The sequence below is a fragment of the Scardinius erythrophthalmus genome (assembly GCF_964197995.2).
Source record: "Scardinius erythrophthalmus genome assembly, chromosome: 19".
Classification (NCBI taxonomy): Eukaryota; Metazoa; Chordata; class Actinopteri; order Cypriniformes; family Leuciscidae; genus Scardinius; species Scardinius erythrophthalmus.
Window position 1 is genome coordinate 28,970,679 of NC_138239.1, and position 16,245 is coordinate 28,986,923.

The window sequence follows — 16,245 nt, forward strand, 5'->3', positions numbered from 1 at the left end:
GTCTGGTTACATTCTTCAAAATATATATTTTTTGTGTTCAACAGAGGAAAGAAATGTATACAGGTTTGAAACAACTTGAGGGTGAGTAAATGAAAACGGCATTTTTATTTTTGGGTGAACTATCCCTTTAAATACTGTGTCAATACAAATGCACAGGAACTCTACAATATGCTGTGCAAAATATGTATACCAGGATCTGTCTTGAAAATAAACATTAAATGATTGCTTTGTGTTTCATACTTGTTTTACTGTTTAAATTTAGCTGAAAAATAACAGGCAGTTTAATGGCATGTTTCCATTGACATAAAAGGAACGGTATGTTTTTTCAGTTATTTATTTATTTATGTATTTAATAAATAAATAAATAAACCCACCTTGAGAAATATTTATTGAGACAAATAAACTGTATGGCTTTCATGGACAATAATGGCGGAAACAAACTTAAATTATATGATTGTATTTAATGTTAATATATAAAATGGATACAATATTTAGTTAGTTAGTAGGTATAAGATCCTTAAATGTTTGTGTTCAGAAATTCAAAATATAAACTCACCTTGAGCAATATTCCCAAAATGTTAAAAGTGTGACAAATGGCAACATTATACATTTGGTATTTGATATAGTCTTAAAATCATTATCTATTATTAAGTAACTACATAGCCTAACATATGAATGGCTAGTGTATTGTCATTACGTGACTACATATTTCCAACTACAATTGCAAAATGTGAAAGTGGCAATAACAATGCGTCCAGACCTTTAACTGGTAATTTATTCATGAGTCCTAGATAATTCAGCATTGTCACACACACACACACGCACACACACAGGTTCGCTATCTTTGTGGGGACTCTCCATAGACATAATGATTTTTATACTGAACTGTATATTCTCTCCCCTTACACTAACCCTACCCCTAAACCTACCCATCACAGAAAACTTTCTTCATGTTACATTTTCCAAAAAACTAATTCTGTATGATTTATAAGCTTGTTTCCTCATGGGGACCTCAAATTAGGTCCCCACACAGTGACCCCAGTCCCCATGAGTCAGTGTGCATCCAAGTTGATTTCCCAACGGGATAGAAAAAAAAGCACACCCACACACACACACACACACACACACACACACACACACACACACACACACACACACACACACACACACCGGTTCTCTATCTTTGTGGGGACTCTCCATAGACATAATGATTTTTATACTGAACAAACTGTATATTCTCTCCCCTTACATTAAACCTACCCCTAAACCTAGCCATCACAGAAAACCTTCTGCATTGTTACATAAAAAAAAAAAAAAAAAAAAAAAAAAAAACGAATTCTGTATGATTTAAAAGCTTGTTTCCTCATGGGGACCTCAATGTAGGGCCCCATAGTGACCCCAGTCCCCATGAGTCAGTGTGCATCCAAGTCGATTTCCCAACGGGATAGAAAAAAAAGCACGCACACACACACACACACACACACACACACACACACACACACACACACACACACAGGTATCACGGAAGTGGCGTCACGGAGCACGGGAGGAGGGGGTTTGGGATGAAGCGTTTCAGAGAGCAAGATGGCAGCAAAATCCGATGGCGCGGGGGTCGTTACCGGTTTCGCGCAGCTGCACAACCTGGACGAGGCGCTCGGCGACGACGATGGGCTGGACAGCGCGGCCATACACATCTGCCACTGCTGCAACACTTCGTCGTGTTACTGGGGCTGCAGGAGCGCGTGTCTGCAGACGCTCCTGGGCGAACGCGACGCTGGAGAGCGCGGGCGGCCGACGCATCAGCAGCAGCCGCCGGAGGAGCGCCTGTGGCTGGACTGCCTCTGGATCGTCCTCGCGCTGCTCGTCTTCTTCTGGGACGTCGGGACGGACTTGTGGCTGGCTATTGACTACTACTCCAAACGGGACTATCTGTGGTTCGGGCTCACCCTGTTCTTCGTGCTGGTGCCGTCGGTGCTGGTCCAGATTCTGAGCTTCAGGTGGTTCGTCCAGGACTGCACGGGCGGTGGGCTCGGGGCCGCGGAGGGGCTCAGCAGGAAAGCCACGGCCGACCTCAGCTCGCGCATCTACGGCAGGGACAGGTGCTGTGTGATCTCCATATGGATATGGCATGCCTGTGTGCACATCCTTCAGATGGGACAAGTGTGGAGGTAAGGCGCTGACGTGATGAGGATGATGATGATGATAGAAAAGTCCATTGAAATGCTTTTAGGATGATGCACACACCCAGGAATATGAGATGATTTATACAGGGGATAACCTGCTTGTTTTGATCAGATGCACAGGATGGTTGTTTTGACTGGTGCATGACATCACATCACTGTGCACACACTCCAGAGATGATGCACACTGAACACACACATCAACAGAGCTATTGCATGCAGATTTCAGCATCATCTCAGAGGCAGTGCTCGGTTGAAACACTAATGTTTTTCTTTCTCTTGCTTTATGGCTGGTTCTGTGTCCTCTAACCATCTGTGTAACGATGGCAAACAGTTCATTTCAGCAGAATGACGGGCTCACTTCGGGCTTGAGAGTGTGGAATCAATAGAGCTTGTAATTAATTTACTTGAATGACCTCTGCTAGAGGAAAACAAACCTCGGTCTGGTTGGGTTGTTTCGGCTGCATCCCGTTTGGGCTTGATCATGTAGGATGTTGCTTGTACATTCAGTCTTGTACAGCAGGCTTGTCTTCAGGATGTTGTTAATATTTTAGGTTCCAAGGTCACATTTTATGCTGATTGAGAAGCGTGTGTGTTCTGCTGAGGGGTTTGCATTAGCCTGATGTGGGGACACTGATGTGTCTCATCCATGAGAGGCTGTTTGTCCACTCTCGAGTTTGTGAGAAGCATGAAACAAGGCTGGGCGTCACTAAGATTTGCATTCAGATGCTTTTAAATGCAGAATTACTTTAACATGTCATCAAGACAGCACGAGGAGGGAAGGATATTGGTTCTTTTTTATTCTCTTAAAACAACTGTATACTGATTTTTATTTTTACAAAAGTAAAATAAGAAAATATGATTTGCATAAAGATAAACTTATTTTAGTTTTGCAGTGTGATATTTTCATGAAAAATGATCACAATTTACTCGCACATTGTTATTACTTATTCTCATTGCTTCTCTTCAAATTTTTCGGTAACACTCTACAATAAGGGTTCATAACATTAGTTAACTACATTAGTTAGCATGAACTAAGTATGAGCAATACTTGCACATCAATATTTATAAATACATTATTAAAATCAAATGTTGTTTTGTTAACATAATTTAATGCACTGAAGTAACATGAACAAACAATGAACAACTGGACCCTTATTATTAACTAATATTAACAAAGATGAATAAGTACTGTAACAAATGTATTGCTCATGTTAATACAGTAACTAAAGTTCACAAACAAGACCTTATTATAAAGTGTTACCAATTTTTCTTACTCTAATTTGATCATTTTAAAGTACATCAGATTAATGTAAATACAGTAAAATTATACTATCAAAATGTATAAATACTTTACAGTTTTAGTGATACATTTTTATTTCTTGGAATAAAATAATAAGAATTAAAAAAAAAATATGGGTAAATGTGCTTTATTTGTCATTAAATAAGTATCACAATGTTAATAATTATAATAACTATTAATACTAAATATAGGCTTCCGTTTGTTTAATGAAGACCTTATGGTTTAACCATCCACATAATGCAGTACATTCATTTTAAATAGAAAATTTCATAGATATTTACTTTTTCTCATTGCTTCTCTTTAAATGTTTCGGTAACACTTTACAATAAAGTTTCATAACATAACTAGTTATCATGAAATAAGAACAATACTTCTACAGCATTTATTAATCTTAGTTAATGTTAATTTCAAAATTCACTAGTACATTATAAAAAGTTGTATTTGTTAACACTAGTTAGTTAATGCACTGTGAACTAACATGAACAAACAATGAACAGCTGTATTTTTTAAACTAACATTAACAAAGATGAATAAATACAGTAACAAATGTATTGCTCATTGTTAGTTTATGTTTGTTAATACATTAACTCATTTTGACAAATTAAACCTTAAGGTAGTGTTACCGATATTTGTAGTAATTTCAGTTTTAAGGTAGGTAATGGATTAGACAAAGACAATCCAATTGTCAGATTACAGCATTTCCAAATAATTCATGCTGTTATGTTCAGTATCTCTAAATGCCTGTGATGAGTTCCATACAGCGCTGTAACATGTTTACTCAGAGTATCCAGTGGGAAGAATAGATTGTTGTTGATGCTTTGCTTCTTCAGCAGGGCGACAGAAAGGCAGTCAGTGTCTCCAGGCCTGAATAAGACAATTAGTTGACTGTCACGCCGGTTAAGATCATCTGTCGAGCTCAGGGGTGACCAGAAGCTGGCAAGCGCAGGCAGAAAATGTGTTCCCTGCCGCCAGCGCCCGCTCACACTCTCTGGATGCACATATGCTTCCCCTGGCACAGATCTAACACTGATGAGGGCTGATTGCAGTGTTAAGAGTGTAAGACCCCAGCTTGACTCAGAGTTTTCACAGCATGGAAAACCTTTCAGCCCTTCCTTGCTTTTAGTTTACAAATGCAGATCATGTCCAGTTGTTATTCTGTGACATTTGGGCTTGTAGGATCAAGCAAATTACCAAGAGGTTTTTTGGACCCCATTGACAACATAAGACTTTTATAAAAATGTATAAAATTATATAAATACATGTAGATGTTTTCATAGAGTTGTTGTTGATAAATATGTGAGGGATAATAAGTATGCTGTCATGGTAATGAATCACGTATCACCCTGAAGGGGGCTGTTTTGTGATTAATGACTGACTTTTTCCTAATACTTTGGTGTTTTCATAGAGAATTTAATTGGTGCTGTTTTGTAAGGCATGATTATGGAAGCTTGTTTCTGCCACAGAATAAAAAATAAAAAAGTTATTGCGAGTTATGAAGTCAGAATTGCGTGTTATAAAGTTAGAATTGTGAGATATAAACTCCCGATTGCGAGAAATAAACTCTCAATTCTGACTTTTTTTCTCAGAATTGCATGTTTATATCTCGCAATTCTGACTTGTAACACGCAACTGGGAGATATAAAGTCAGAATTGCATGATATAAAGTTGCAATTACATGTTATTAAGTCAGAATTGTGAGATATAAACATTTTTTTACTTAGACTTTGACTTTCTAACTCACAATCGCGAGTTTATGTTACCCTGGAAATCCAGTTCTCGCGAGAGCACAAGTTGAATTTGCTCAGCGAGTTTACTTTGGCGTCGAGTAATGATGCTCATTAAATATGAATGAATGAATGAATGAATGAATGAAATGAAATGAATGAATGAATGAGGCATTTATATAGCGCTTTTATATGTACTACTGTACACCCAAAGCGCTTTACAATCATATCAGGGGTATCGGATACAATATGCCCTTGTATCCGAGCTGCACCAATCACATCGGGTTATCTGATATAGGCGGCAAAGTCATTATTAAACATTGCAAGATGCAAGCTATGGATGAACACCAGTTGTTTGAAACGGCTTTGGCCGCTTCAATGAACGAGTTAGACTTGGCTTTTTATCTAAAAGAGGAACAGAAGATGCCGCTCGTTCCTTTGCAAGAAGGGCGTTTTTGCTGTTTTGCCGACCGGATTCGGCAAGAGTCTAATCTACCAGTCAGCTCCGCTGGTAGCTAAGGTATGGGGCTTGTTGTGATTGGTCGTTGTCACGGGCGAGTGAGCGAGAGACGAGGATTCAAGTGCAGAGAAGATTTAATTAACAAACACAGACAAAAATACAGAAAACTCAGAACTCAGAAAATCAACAGACAGGAACATCAAAGACAGGTAACTCGGACAACGAACCAGCACAAGACTACAAACACAAGGAGGCTAAATAGGGGAACAACAAAGGAGGGTAACGAGACAGACAGGTGGGACAAATTAACCAATAATCAGATAACAAGATGGGAGGGGCTAGACAATAGACAGGAGAGCACATGGCACAAAACAACAAACACCCATGTGCAGCACAAGACAGAACAGACACGTGACATTACCCCCTCCTTAAGGAGCGGCTACCAGACGCTCCACTAGGGACGGGAGGGACAGACCAGGGCGGGACGGGAGGGACGGGGGGCCAGGTCCAAGAAGGGAAACAGAAACAGGGGGTAACAGACTCAAAGGGGCCAGGGTGACACAGACAGTCCATCTGGTGGCCGGGGCGAAACAAGCAGTACATCGGGTGGCCGGGGCGAAGCGAACAGACCGTCGGGCGGCCGGGGCGAAGCGAACGGTCCATCCGGCGGCCAGGGCGGAGACTTTCCCTCGGGCGGCCAGGGCGGAGACTTTCCCTCGGGCGGCCAGGGCGGAGACTTTCCCTCGGGCGGCCAGGGCGGAGACGACCCCTCGGGCGGCCAGGGCGGAGACGACCCCTCGGGCGGCCAGGGCGGAGACGACCCCTCGGGCGGCCAGGGCGGAGACGACCCCTCGGGCGGCCAGGGCGGAGGAACTGGAACAGACGCCAACGGCTCAGGAACTGGAACTGGCGCCACCGGCTCAGGCACTGGAACTGGCGCCACCGGCTCAGGCACTGGAACTGGCGCCACCGGCTCAGGCACTGGAACTGGCGCCACCGGCTCAGGCACTGGAACTGGCGCCACCGGCTCAGGCACTGGAACTGGCGCCACCGGCTCAGGCACTGGAACTGGCGCCACCGGCTCAGGCACTGGAACTGGCGCCACCGGCTCAGGCACTGGAACTGGCGCCACAGGCTCAGGCACTGGAACTGGCACCACCGGCTCAGGCACTGGAACTGGCACCACCGGCTCAGGCACTGGAACTGGCACCACCGGCTCAGGCACTGGAACTGGCACCACAGGCTCAGGCACTGGAACTGGCACCACAGGCTCCGGTTCAGACACAGACAAAGACACAGACAAAGACACAGACAAAGACAAAGACACAGACAAAGACACAGACAAAGACACAGACAAAGACACAGACAAAGACAAAGACACAGACACAGACACAGACACAGACACTGGCTCCGGCTCAGGAACAGACACTGGCTCAGGCTCAGGAACAGGAACAGACACCACCGGCTCAGGCTCAGGAACAGACACCACCGGCTCAGGCTCAGGAACAGACACCACCGGCTCAGGCTCAGGAACAGACACCACCGGCTCAGGCTCAGGAACAGACACCACAGGCTCAGGCTCAGGAACAGACACCACCGGCTCAGGCTCAGGAACAGACACAGGCTCGACGGCGGCCATCTTGTCAGAGGACACAGGCTCGACAGGCGTGACGTGAACACTCTCGGTGGCGGCCATCTTGTCAGGGGACACAGGCTCGGCAGACGTGACGTGAACACTCGCGGCGGCGGCCATCTTGTCCGAAGACACAGGCTCGGCAGGCGTGACGTGAACAGGCTCGGCGGCGGCCATCTTGTCCGAAGACACAGGCTCGGCAGGCGTGACGTGAACAGTCTCTGTTGCGGCCATCTTGTCTGAAGACACAGGCCCGGCAGACGTGACGTGAACAGGCTCGGCGGCGGCCATCTTGTCCGAAGACACAGGCTCGGCAGGCACCATCGGAACTGGGACCACCGGAACAATTATGGAGGGAACCCTTCTCCTCCTCCTGTGTCTTGAGACCACCGGAATTGGGACCATCGGACTCGGGACCACCGGAACTGGGACCACCGGAATAGTCACAGAGGAGGTCTTCCTTCTCCTTCTCCTCCTCCGTCTCCGGACCACCGGACCACCTCCTCCGATCTGATCACCGTCTGACATGGTGCTCTCCTCCTCCAAAGTCCTCTGAACACATCTGGAGAAATATTCCATTAGGGAAATGGAATTTCCCTTCTCCTCTGAAGAAGAAAAAATCTCGCTCCGCTGAATCCACACTTTGGCTGGTTCGTTCCGTCACGGGCGAGTGAGCGAGAGACGAGGATTCAAGTGCAGAGAAGATTTAATTAACAAACACAGACAAAAATACAGAAAACTCAGAACTCAGAAAATCAACAGACAGGAACATCAAAGACAGGTAACTCGGACAACGAACCAGCACAAGACTACAAACACAAGGAGGCTAAATAGGGGAACAACAAAGGAGGGTAACGAGACAGACAGGTGGGACAAATTAACCAATAATCAGATAACAAGATGGGAGGGGCTAGACAATAGACAGGAGAGCACATGGCACAAAACAACAAACACCCATGTGCAGCACAAGACAGAACAGACACGTGACAGTCGTAGTGTTATCCAATTGCGTGCAGTGAGATTTTCAAATGCATGCTTGGTGCCGCCCCTCCAGCTGGGCTATTTTCATTAGTCGATGCCAGACCATTAATCTTTTAGATTTAGGTCTGGATTTCCAGGCTATAAGTTTATGTTACAATTCTGAGAAAAGATGTCAGAATTGCGAGATATAAACTTGTAATTGCGTGTTATAAAAAAAAGTTTGATTTGTACGGTTATTTCTCGCAATTCTGACTTTATATCTCACATTTCTAATTTTATATCTTGCAATTCAAATCAGAATTGCGCGACGTATACTTGCAATTGTGATATTAAAAGTCGCAATTATCTTTTACAATGTTTTATTCTTATTTTCTTGTAAAACATACTCCACTAATCTTTATTTTATTTACAACTTAGTGATAGTGTTAGTGATTTGAACAAACCTCAACCCTATATTGAACTTGGGCCCAGAAATTGTCCTTTACTGCAAAAAAAGATTTTCTTACTCTGTATGATTATCTTGTTTTCCAGTACAAATAGGCTATGCAAACATTCTTAAATCAAGATAAATTTACTTGCGAAGCAAAATTACATAAGATGAATCAATTTAAGAGTTTAAGTTTCTGTTAAAACAAGAAGATAATCTTGTTTTCCCTTTGAATTAATTTTACTTGATCTGACCCCATTAGCAGATATTTTTTCTTTCAGAAAACAAGACTTTTTGCTTCTCAAGTTAATGTATCTTAATTTAAGAATGTTTACATATTTGTACTACAAAACAAGACTTGTGCAGTGAGATCCAGGCAGACCAGCAATTATTATGTCAGAGGTCAAATTTAAATGAGGAATAACTAATTTACTAAAGGACAAATCAAGTGAAAAATTAACCTGGGGTTAATTAACACATGGTTACCGAGTCGATCGTTCCCTGCGATGCGTTTTCATGAAAATCGAATGTAAAGAGTTTTATTTATAAAAACAGATTAGCTTATAACACTAGTATATAGGGCAGAGAGTAAGTAAAAGTAAATCGCTAGTTAATACCACTAACAAGGCTCAAAATAGCCTCACACTAACACGGTAACATAATGAGGGTCCTTACATACAAACCGAAGCATTGAGAACTTTGTAAGTGTACAGACAGTTTAATAAGAAGATACTTTATAAAGACAGTACATTACGCATTTACAGGCAGGATCCATCTTGGAAAACAGTCTCGACTAGTCGAGCCACGAACGCCGTGCGATGTGAGCTGGTCGATAGGAATTACGTTTGTGAAATCTAATGTAGCACGGCGTTCATGGCTCGACTAGTCGAGACTGTTTTCCAAGATGGATCCTGCCTGTAAATGCGTAATGTACTGTCTTTATAAAGTATCTTCTTATTAAACTGTCTGTACACTTACAAAGTTCTCAATGCTTCGTTTTGCATGTAGGGACCCTCATTATGCTACCGTGTTAGTGTGAGGCTATTTTGAGCCTTGTTAGTGGTATTAACTTGCGATTTACTTTTACTTACTCTCTGCCCTATATACTACTGTTATAAGCTAATCTGTTTTTATAAATAAAACTCTTTACATTCGATTTTCATGAAAACGCATCGCAGGGAACGATCGACTCGGTAACCATGTGTTAATTAACCCCAGGTTCATTTTTCACTTGATTTGTCCTTTAAGTAAAAAGTCAAATTATAAAGACAACAAATTAAGTAAATCTGAAGTAAGGTATTTGCAGAATAAAAGGAGAGGTAGAAGAGAAGAAGCAGAAGAAAATTAGAGCAAAGAATATATATACAGGAAACCTACATCCTCCTACACTTGTGTTTTGGTCTGATAGGAAAAGGTCAAACAGACTTAGCCTATCTATTATGTCATAGTTGGTGTAACCGGTTGGATTGAACGAAAGATAGACGAAACAGGTACATCACGTTATCAATTCTGATGGAAAATACACCCACTCGGTCTTACAGCACAGAAGAGACACCAAAGATCTCACTTTTGGAAATAGTCAAAAATATCAGAGCATATTGTAGAAAATAAATAAAATAAATGATTAATGAAATCAAGAACATGTAAAAGAATAATAACGCAACATAAAGAATGTAACGATTTATTAATGATGATTAAATTAATACATAGCTATCAATGACTAGAATGCATGAAGAAGAGATTAATAAGATTCGCAAAAAGGAATAATTAATAAAAGAAAGAATTAAAGGACAATATTCAAAAGAATAAATTTGAATACGGATAATTTCGTATACACCAAAGACAAAAATTCAGAGTAAGAAAATATATAATTTTTTTTTGCAGTGTGTGATTTTGTTGAACAGGCATGAATGTTAACTCAAATCATGTGGCTTGTTATTGAGTGTTAATGCGACATACTTTGAATGGTGACGTTATACTTTGCCGCACTGAATTGTGGGTTCTGTTGCGTCACTGGCTTTGCTTGCGGCAAGTTTTTCAATTTTCAACTTTTCAAGCACCAACGCAGGCGTCAGCCAATCAGGGGTGCGTTTCCCGTACAACGACGTAACTCGCTGCTTAACTACCATAGTACGATGCATCGATGAAGAAATCAACTAGCTAGTCACGACTGTTTCCCCAAAACCATAGTCGAAAATTCATTGTTCAACCACGTTGGTTAATGATGTCACGCACGGGGTGGAGTAATAACTTCTTTTATTGAATCTGTTTGAGATCGAATTAATGCTAGATGTTTTGCTATAGCCTAAATTACGGACATGGCATCTGCGGACTAATTCTAATTTTTCTTTATTTATTTCCAGATTCAAAAGGCTCGTTCTTCCATACTAGAGCATGTTCGCACATGTGCACTCTTCAAACAAACTAAAACTAAACAACATAAATGACATTTGTGTGTATTCCAAATAAAAGATACAGATTGTACTGAATGTCAGCTTGCTTATTTTGCTCAAGAAAAGGATTTATCGAGTCTTCTAACCACAGGTCGAGAGCTGTCGTTCCAAGAATCCAAACACACAACTTTGCAATGCTGTTTGCGAAAGTTCGTTGGAACTATGATAACGACAGAACTTGTGACCATAGTTGGCTAACAACGCTTTTGGAAAACGCACACCTGATCGCCTTATGCAAATACCCTAGCGCATATAAGCCAATTGCGTTCAAGCAACATCGGAAAGTAATGTGATTGGATGTTCTCACTATGATGGTCACGTCAGCAGACTCAGCACCAAGCTCCAGACGCCGCGACGCCCCGTGTGAATGAAACCACCTAGCAACCTGAAATTGACAAAAATCTAATTTGCATTCAAGCATCTGTTATTAAAGCCGTTGGGCAACATCCTTATGGAAACAGTGAGCTCTGGGTTCATGCGGGCCTGTTATGCAAGCATGATCTCTAAAGCGCAGCACAGACCAGACCAGCAGTTGGTGTGGCTGTAGATGTTGGCATTGACACACTGACCTGAATTCTCCTCTATCTGTTCAGTGCACTTGCAGTAACCCCGAGCTCCAGAGCTCACACCTTTCATCGGCCCGTTACAGGGCTTTTACTGCCTCCACTTAACCGCAGCACGAGGGGCTCCTGGGACGCGAATCCTTCTCTCAAGCCTCCACCCACTCATGCAAACTTAACCTTGTTTATGTTTCACATTTATTTATCTTGAGCTCTGTCTGTAGAATGACTTGAGAAATACAACTCTCCAATATCAGTCCCAAATGGAAAATTGCATTGCTCAATTTTAGCTGATGTGTGTAATGTTTTCCTTGTCCTATCCCAGTTTACATTTACATTCATGCATTTAGCAGACACTTTTATCCAAAATAACTTACAATAGAGGAACATAAGCAATGATGCAAGCAATATTCACAATATAGTGTCGTGTACAATGTCAATTAGAAAGCGAGAGCAGAGGTGAAATCTTTAATATTTTTTAATATGAAGTAACCATTGTATTGGATATTATTATTGGCATACTATTATAGTTTTTATTAATAGTTTGATTTAGTTGTTATTTTTTATAAATATATATATTTATTGGTTTTATTACAATTTTTGTATATTATATATTTTTATATTAATGTATAAAAATATATTTATATTTTTTTTATTTTGTTGCCATTTTTTTATAGCTTTTTTTTAAAATGTCTGTACAGTTTTTATTTCAGTTTTACTTAGACTAAATGAAAATTAGAAATGTTGCCTTGGTAACTAGCTGAAATAAAATACGTTTAATTGGTTAGTTCACCCAAAAATGAAAATTATGTTATTATATACTTATAGATCTCTCTCTGTCCCTCCATTGACAGCTACACAACTACCACTTTGACTCTTCAAAAACATCATAAAGAGATCGTAAAACTAATCCATTTGTTTTGAGTGGTTTAATCGAAATTTTCTAAAGAGACCAGATTGCTTTATGTGATGAACAGATTTAATTAAGTCTTTAATTCACAAATAAACATTCATCAACTCACACATCAGTTGTGGTAAACATGTTCGCTTGACGTGCGAGAACCAATGAGGTTCATTCTGGTGTTAGACAACACGTTTGAGCTTTCCCGAGAACCAATGAGGTTCATTCTCGTGTTACGCCGCATGTTTGAGGTTCTGTAAAAACCCCGCAAGAACCAATGAGGTTCATTCTCGTGTTACGCCGCATGTTTGAGGTTCTGTAAAAACCCCGCAAGAACCAATGAGGTTCATTCTCGTGTTACGCAGCTCGTTTGAGCTTCCGCAAGAACCAATGAGGTTCATTCTCGTGTTACGCAGCTCGTTTGAGCTTCCGCAAGAACCAATGAGGTTCATTCTCGTGTTACGCAGCACGTTTGAGCTTCAGCCAGAACCAATGAGGTTCATTCTTGTGTTACGCAGTACGTTTGAGCTTCAGCAAGAACCAATGAGGTTCATTCTCATGTTACACTGCAAGTTTGAGCTTCCGCAAGAACCAATGAGGTTCATTTTTGTTACGCTGCATGTTTGAGCTTCTGTAAGAACCAGTGAGGTTTGTTCTCGCACGTCAAGCAAGTAAGGTTGAGCTTCAGTTTATGAACGTTTCGAAGTCAAAGTGTCAGTTGCGCAGCTGTCATTTAAGAGACATAAATCTCTGTTTTCATTAAAATATCTTAATTTGTGAATGGATTTGGAACGACATGAGGGTGAGTAATTAATAATGACAGAATTTTCATTTTTAGGTGAACTAACCCTTCAAGGTTTTTTATATTTTATTGTTATTACCTATAATGTTTCTTTTTTTACAAGCAACAAAAATGTTTCTTTTATGATTTGATATTTAGTTTGTTAACAATAATAACCCTGGCAGTAACTACAAGTAAACCGTATTTCCCTAAATAAGTTAAAATCTTGATGTTTATTTGAGTCTATTATCTGATTATGTTCTTATTCAGCAGACAGTTGTATCATGCAGCTGGAATTAATTCAGTGTGAACTGGTCAATATGTACAGGGATATTTCTTATTTAATAATGTATTTATCTTCTAAACCTGAGTAGCTCTTACCTCTACTTAGCCATATAATCCTCCAGGATCCGTTTAACCTTTCAGATAACTGACTACTGAATTAGCCTTAACTGTTGTTTCTTGTATTTGGGGAATTAGATTTATTTGACTTTCAGTGAAGATCTGCTGCAATAGTTTTCAGCCTTTGCATTTATCACTGTTAATAAGGATTATGATTTTTGAATTCATTCTGCAGCTGTGAATAAAATTTAAAATGGGATTTGCTGGATAGTGAATAACTTTCAGGGATTGACATAAGCTAGACAGAAAGTACTTTACATTGAGAATGATATAGTGAGGCTGTTTGCCCTTTTTAAAGCAGTCATATAATGGATTTGTGTGTAAACTGGTGGAATTAAACAGGCTGTTTTTGTTAATATTGAGACTTTAATGTGTTAATATGCTCCAAACCGCTTTGTGTCCATCCACTTTACCTAATCTTTTTATGGTTTTTTTATGATTGTGGCCCTTAATAGATGTTTAGAGACATGTCTCAATTGCAAAAAAGAAAAGAAAAAAAAAGCAGTTTAAAGTCTGGTTTCACAGATTGTAGTGCTAAGTGCTCAATATCTGTTCAGGTGTTAAAGCTTTTATGGAGTTAACCCCGACTGTTTCCTTATAAAATATTCTGCCTCAATGTTAAAGTTGTGTTCAATTATTGATTGCAGGCACAATCTGTGAAAGTTTCAGGGTAAAAGCATAAAGGCTGTGAACTGAATCTATCCTCCCTGCGGGAGTTTCAGTAACGGCTGAGAGAGAAAGTTTACAGTGTCTCAGCAGGATCTTTCTCTTAGTCATGATGTACTTGCTAGAAATAGCACCTGAAATCTTCATCTAGGGGTCAAATGGAGGAGCAACCGTGAAAAATTTCTTCTTTCAAAAATTTCCAGACAGTTTATAGCGTCAACCAGACTAAGATTAATATCTTTCCGTGAAACAGCTTCTTGAACAAGAAAAAAATGTAGGGAAGGACTTGATTTTTTCCATCGGGAATTGATTGGATGGTTGTGGTTTGCTATTGGTGGATCTCATGCGAGTGACAGGTTGCCCCGCCCTCACGCCAGTATACATGTCATCAGAGAAGAGAAGAGATGTTGCTGCAAGAGGGAGGGGAAGTTATTTTGATTTAAGATTGATGGCACATGAATAAAAGAATGTGAAAGGATAAATCATGTATAATAAATGTGGCAATATTCCATAAAAAAAAGAAGAAATGTCAGTATTAGGGGTGTAACAATATATTGTGTCACAATATATCGCAATAGAAAAATGCATCAATATGTATCGTGGATAGTGACAGTATTGTGTATAATAGTATATAGTTTTAGTGTCAGTACTACATTAAACTACTATATAATGTATGTATATGTCATGAAAACTAAAGAAAACTAAGGGAAAGGACTCAATTGCAGAAAAATAATTTATTAACAAACTGAAACAAAAATCAAAACCAAAACCCACAATGGGGAAAACAAGAACTCAACAAAACAATAACTTTAGAAACAACACATACCAGGGTTACACATGAAGCGGGAGACGTAAACCAGACAACGATCCGACAAAGACTGCAAACACAAAGGAGCTTATAAAAGGGAACCAATCAGGCAGGATAATGAAGGAACAGGTGGGACAAATGAAACCAATAATGAGATAACAAGGAGGGTGGGGTCAAAACAGTGACAGGAACACAAACACCACATGTGCTACACGAGACAGGACAGGCATGTGACATTACCCCCTCCTTAAGGAGCGGCTACCAGACGCTCCACTAGGGACGGGAGGGACAGACCATGGCGGGACGGGAGGGACAGACCATGGCGGGATGGGAGGGACAGACCAGGGCGGGACGGGAGGGACAGACCAGGGTGAAACAGGGGGAACAGGAAGGACAGACCAGGGTGGGGCAGGAAAAAAAAAAAAAAAAAAAAAAAAAAAAAAAAGGACCGTTCGGGAGGCCAGGGCGGAGCTGAGAGTCCATCGGGCGGCCAGGGCGGAGACCTTCCCTCGGGCGGCCAGGGCGGAGACCTTCCCTCGGGCGGCCAGGGCGGAGACCTTCCCTCGGGCGGCCAGGGCGGAGACCTTCCCTCGGGCGGCCAGGGCGGAGACCTTCCCTCGGGCGGCCAGGGCGGAGACCTTCCCTCGGGCGGCCAGGGCGGAGACCTTCCCTCGGGCGGCCACGGCGGAGACCTTCCCTCGGGCGGCCACGGCGGAGACCTTCCCTCGGGCGGCCACGGCGGAGACCTTCCCTCGGGCGGCCACGGCGGAGACCTTCCCTCGGGCGGCCACGGCGGAGACGACCCCTCAGACGGTGGAACTGGCACCACCGGCTCAGGCACTGGAACTGGCACCAACGGCTCAGGCACTGGAACTGGCACCATCGGCTCAGGCACTGGAACTGGCACCACCGGCTCGGGCACCATCGGCTCAGGCACTGGAACTGGCACCACCGACTCGGGCACCA

At 41.7% G+C, this 16,245-nt stretch overlaps 1 protein-coding gene across 1 annotated transcript in view; it reads left to right on the forward strand.

Annotated features, from left to right (window-relative positions):
* Positions 1-1,559: 1,559 nt before the first annotated feature.
* Positions 1,560-16,245, forward strand: part of xkr6a (XK, Kell blood group complex subunit-related family, member 6a) — a gene marked incomplete at its 3' end in the record, with an annotated part of 22,748 nt that continues 8,062 nt past the window's right edge. The window contains exon 1 of the mRNA XM_081394564.1: positions 1,560-2,168. Within this exon, the coding sequence (XP_081250690.1) occupies positions 1,585-2,168 (584 nt within the window). The 5' untranslated portion in view covers positions 1,560-1,584. The remainder of the gene's footprint in view (positions 2,169-16,245) is intronic.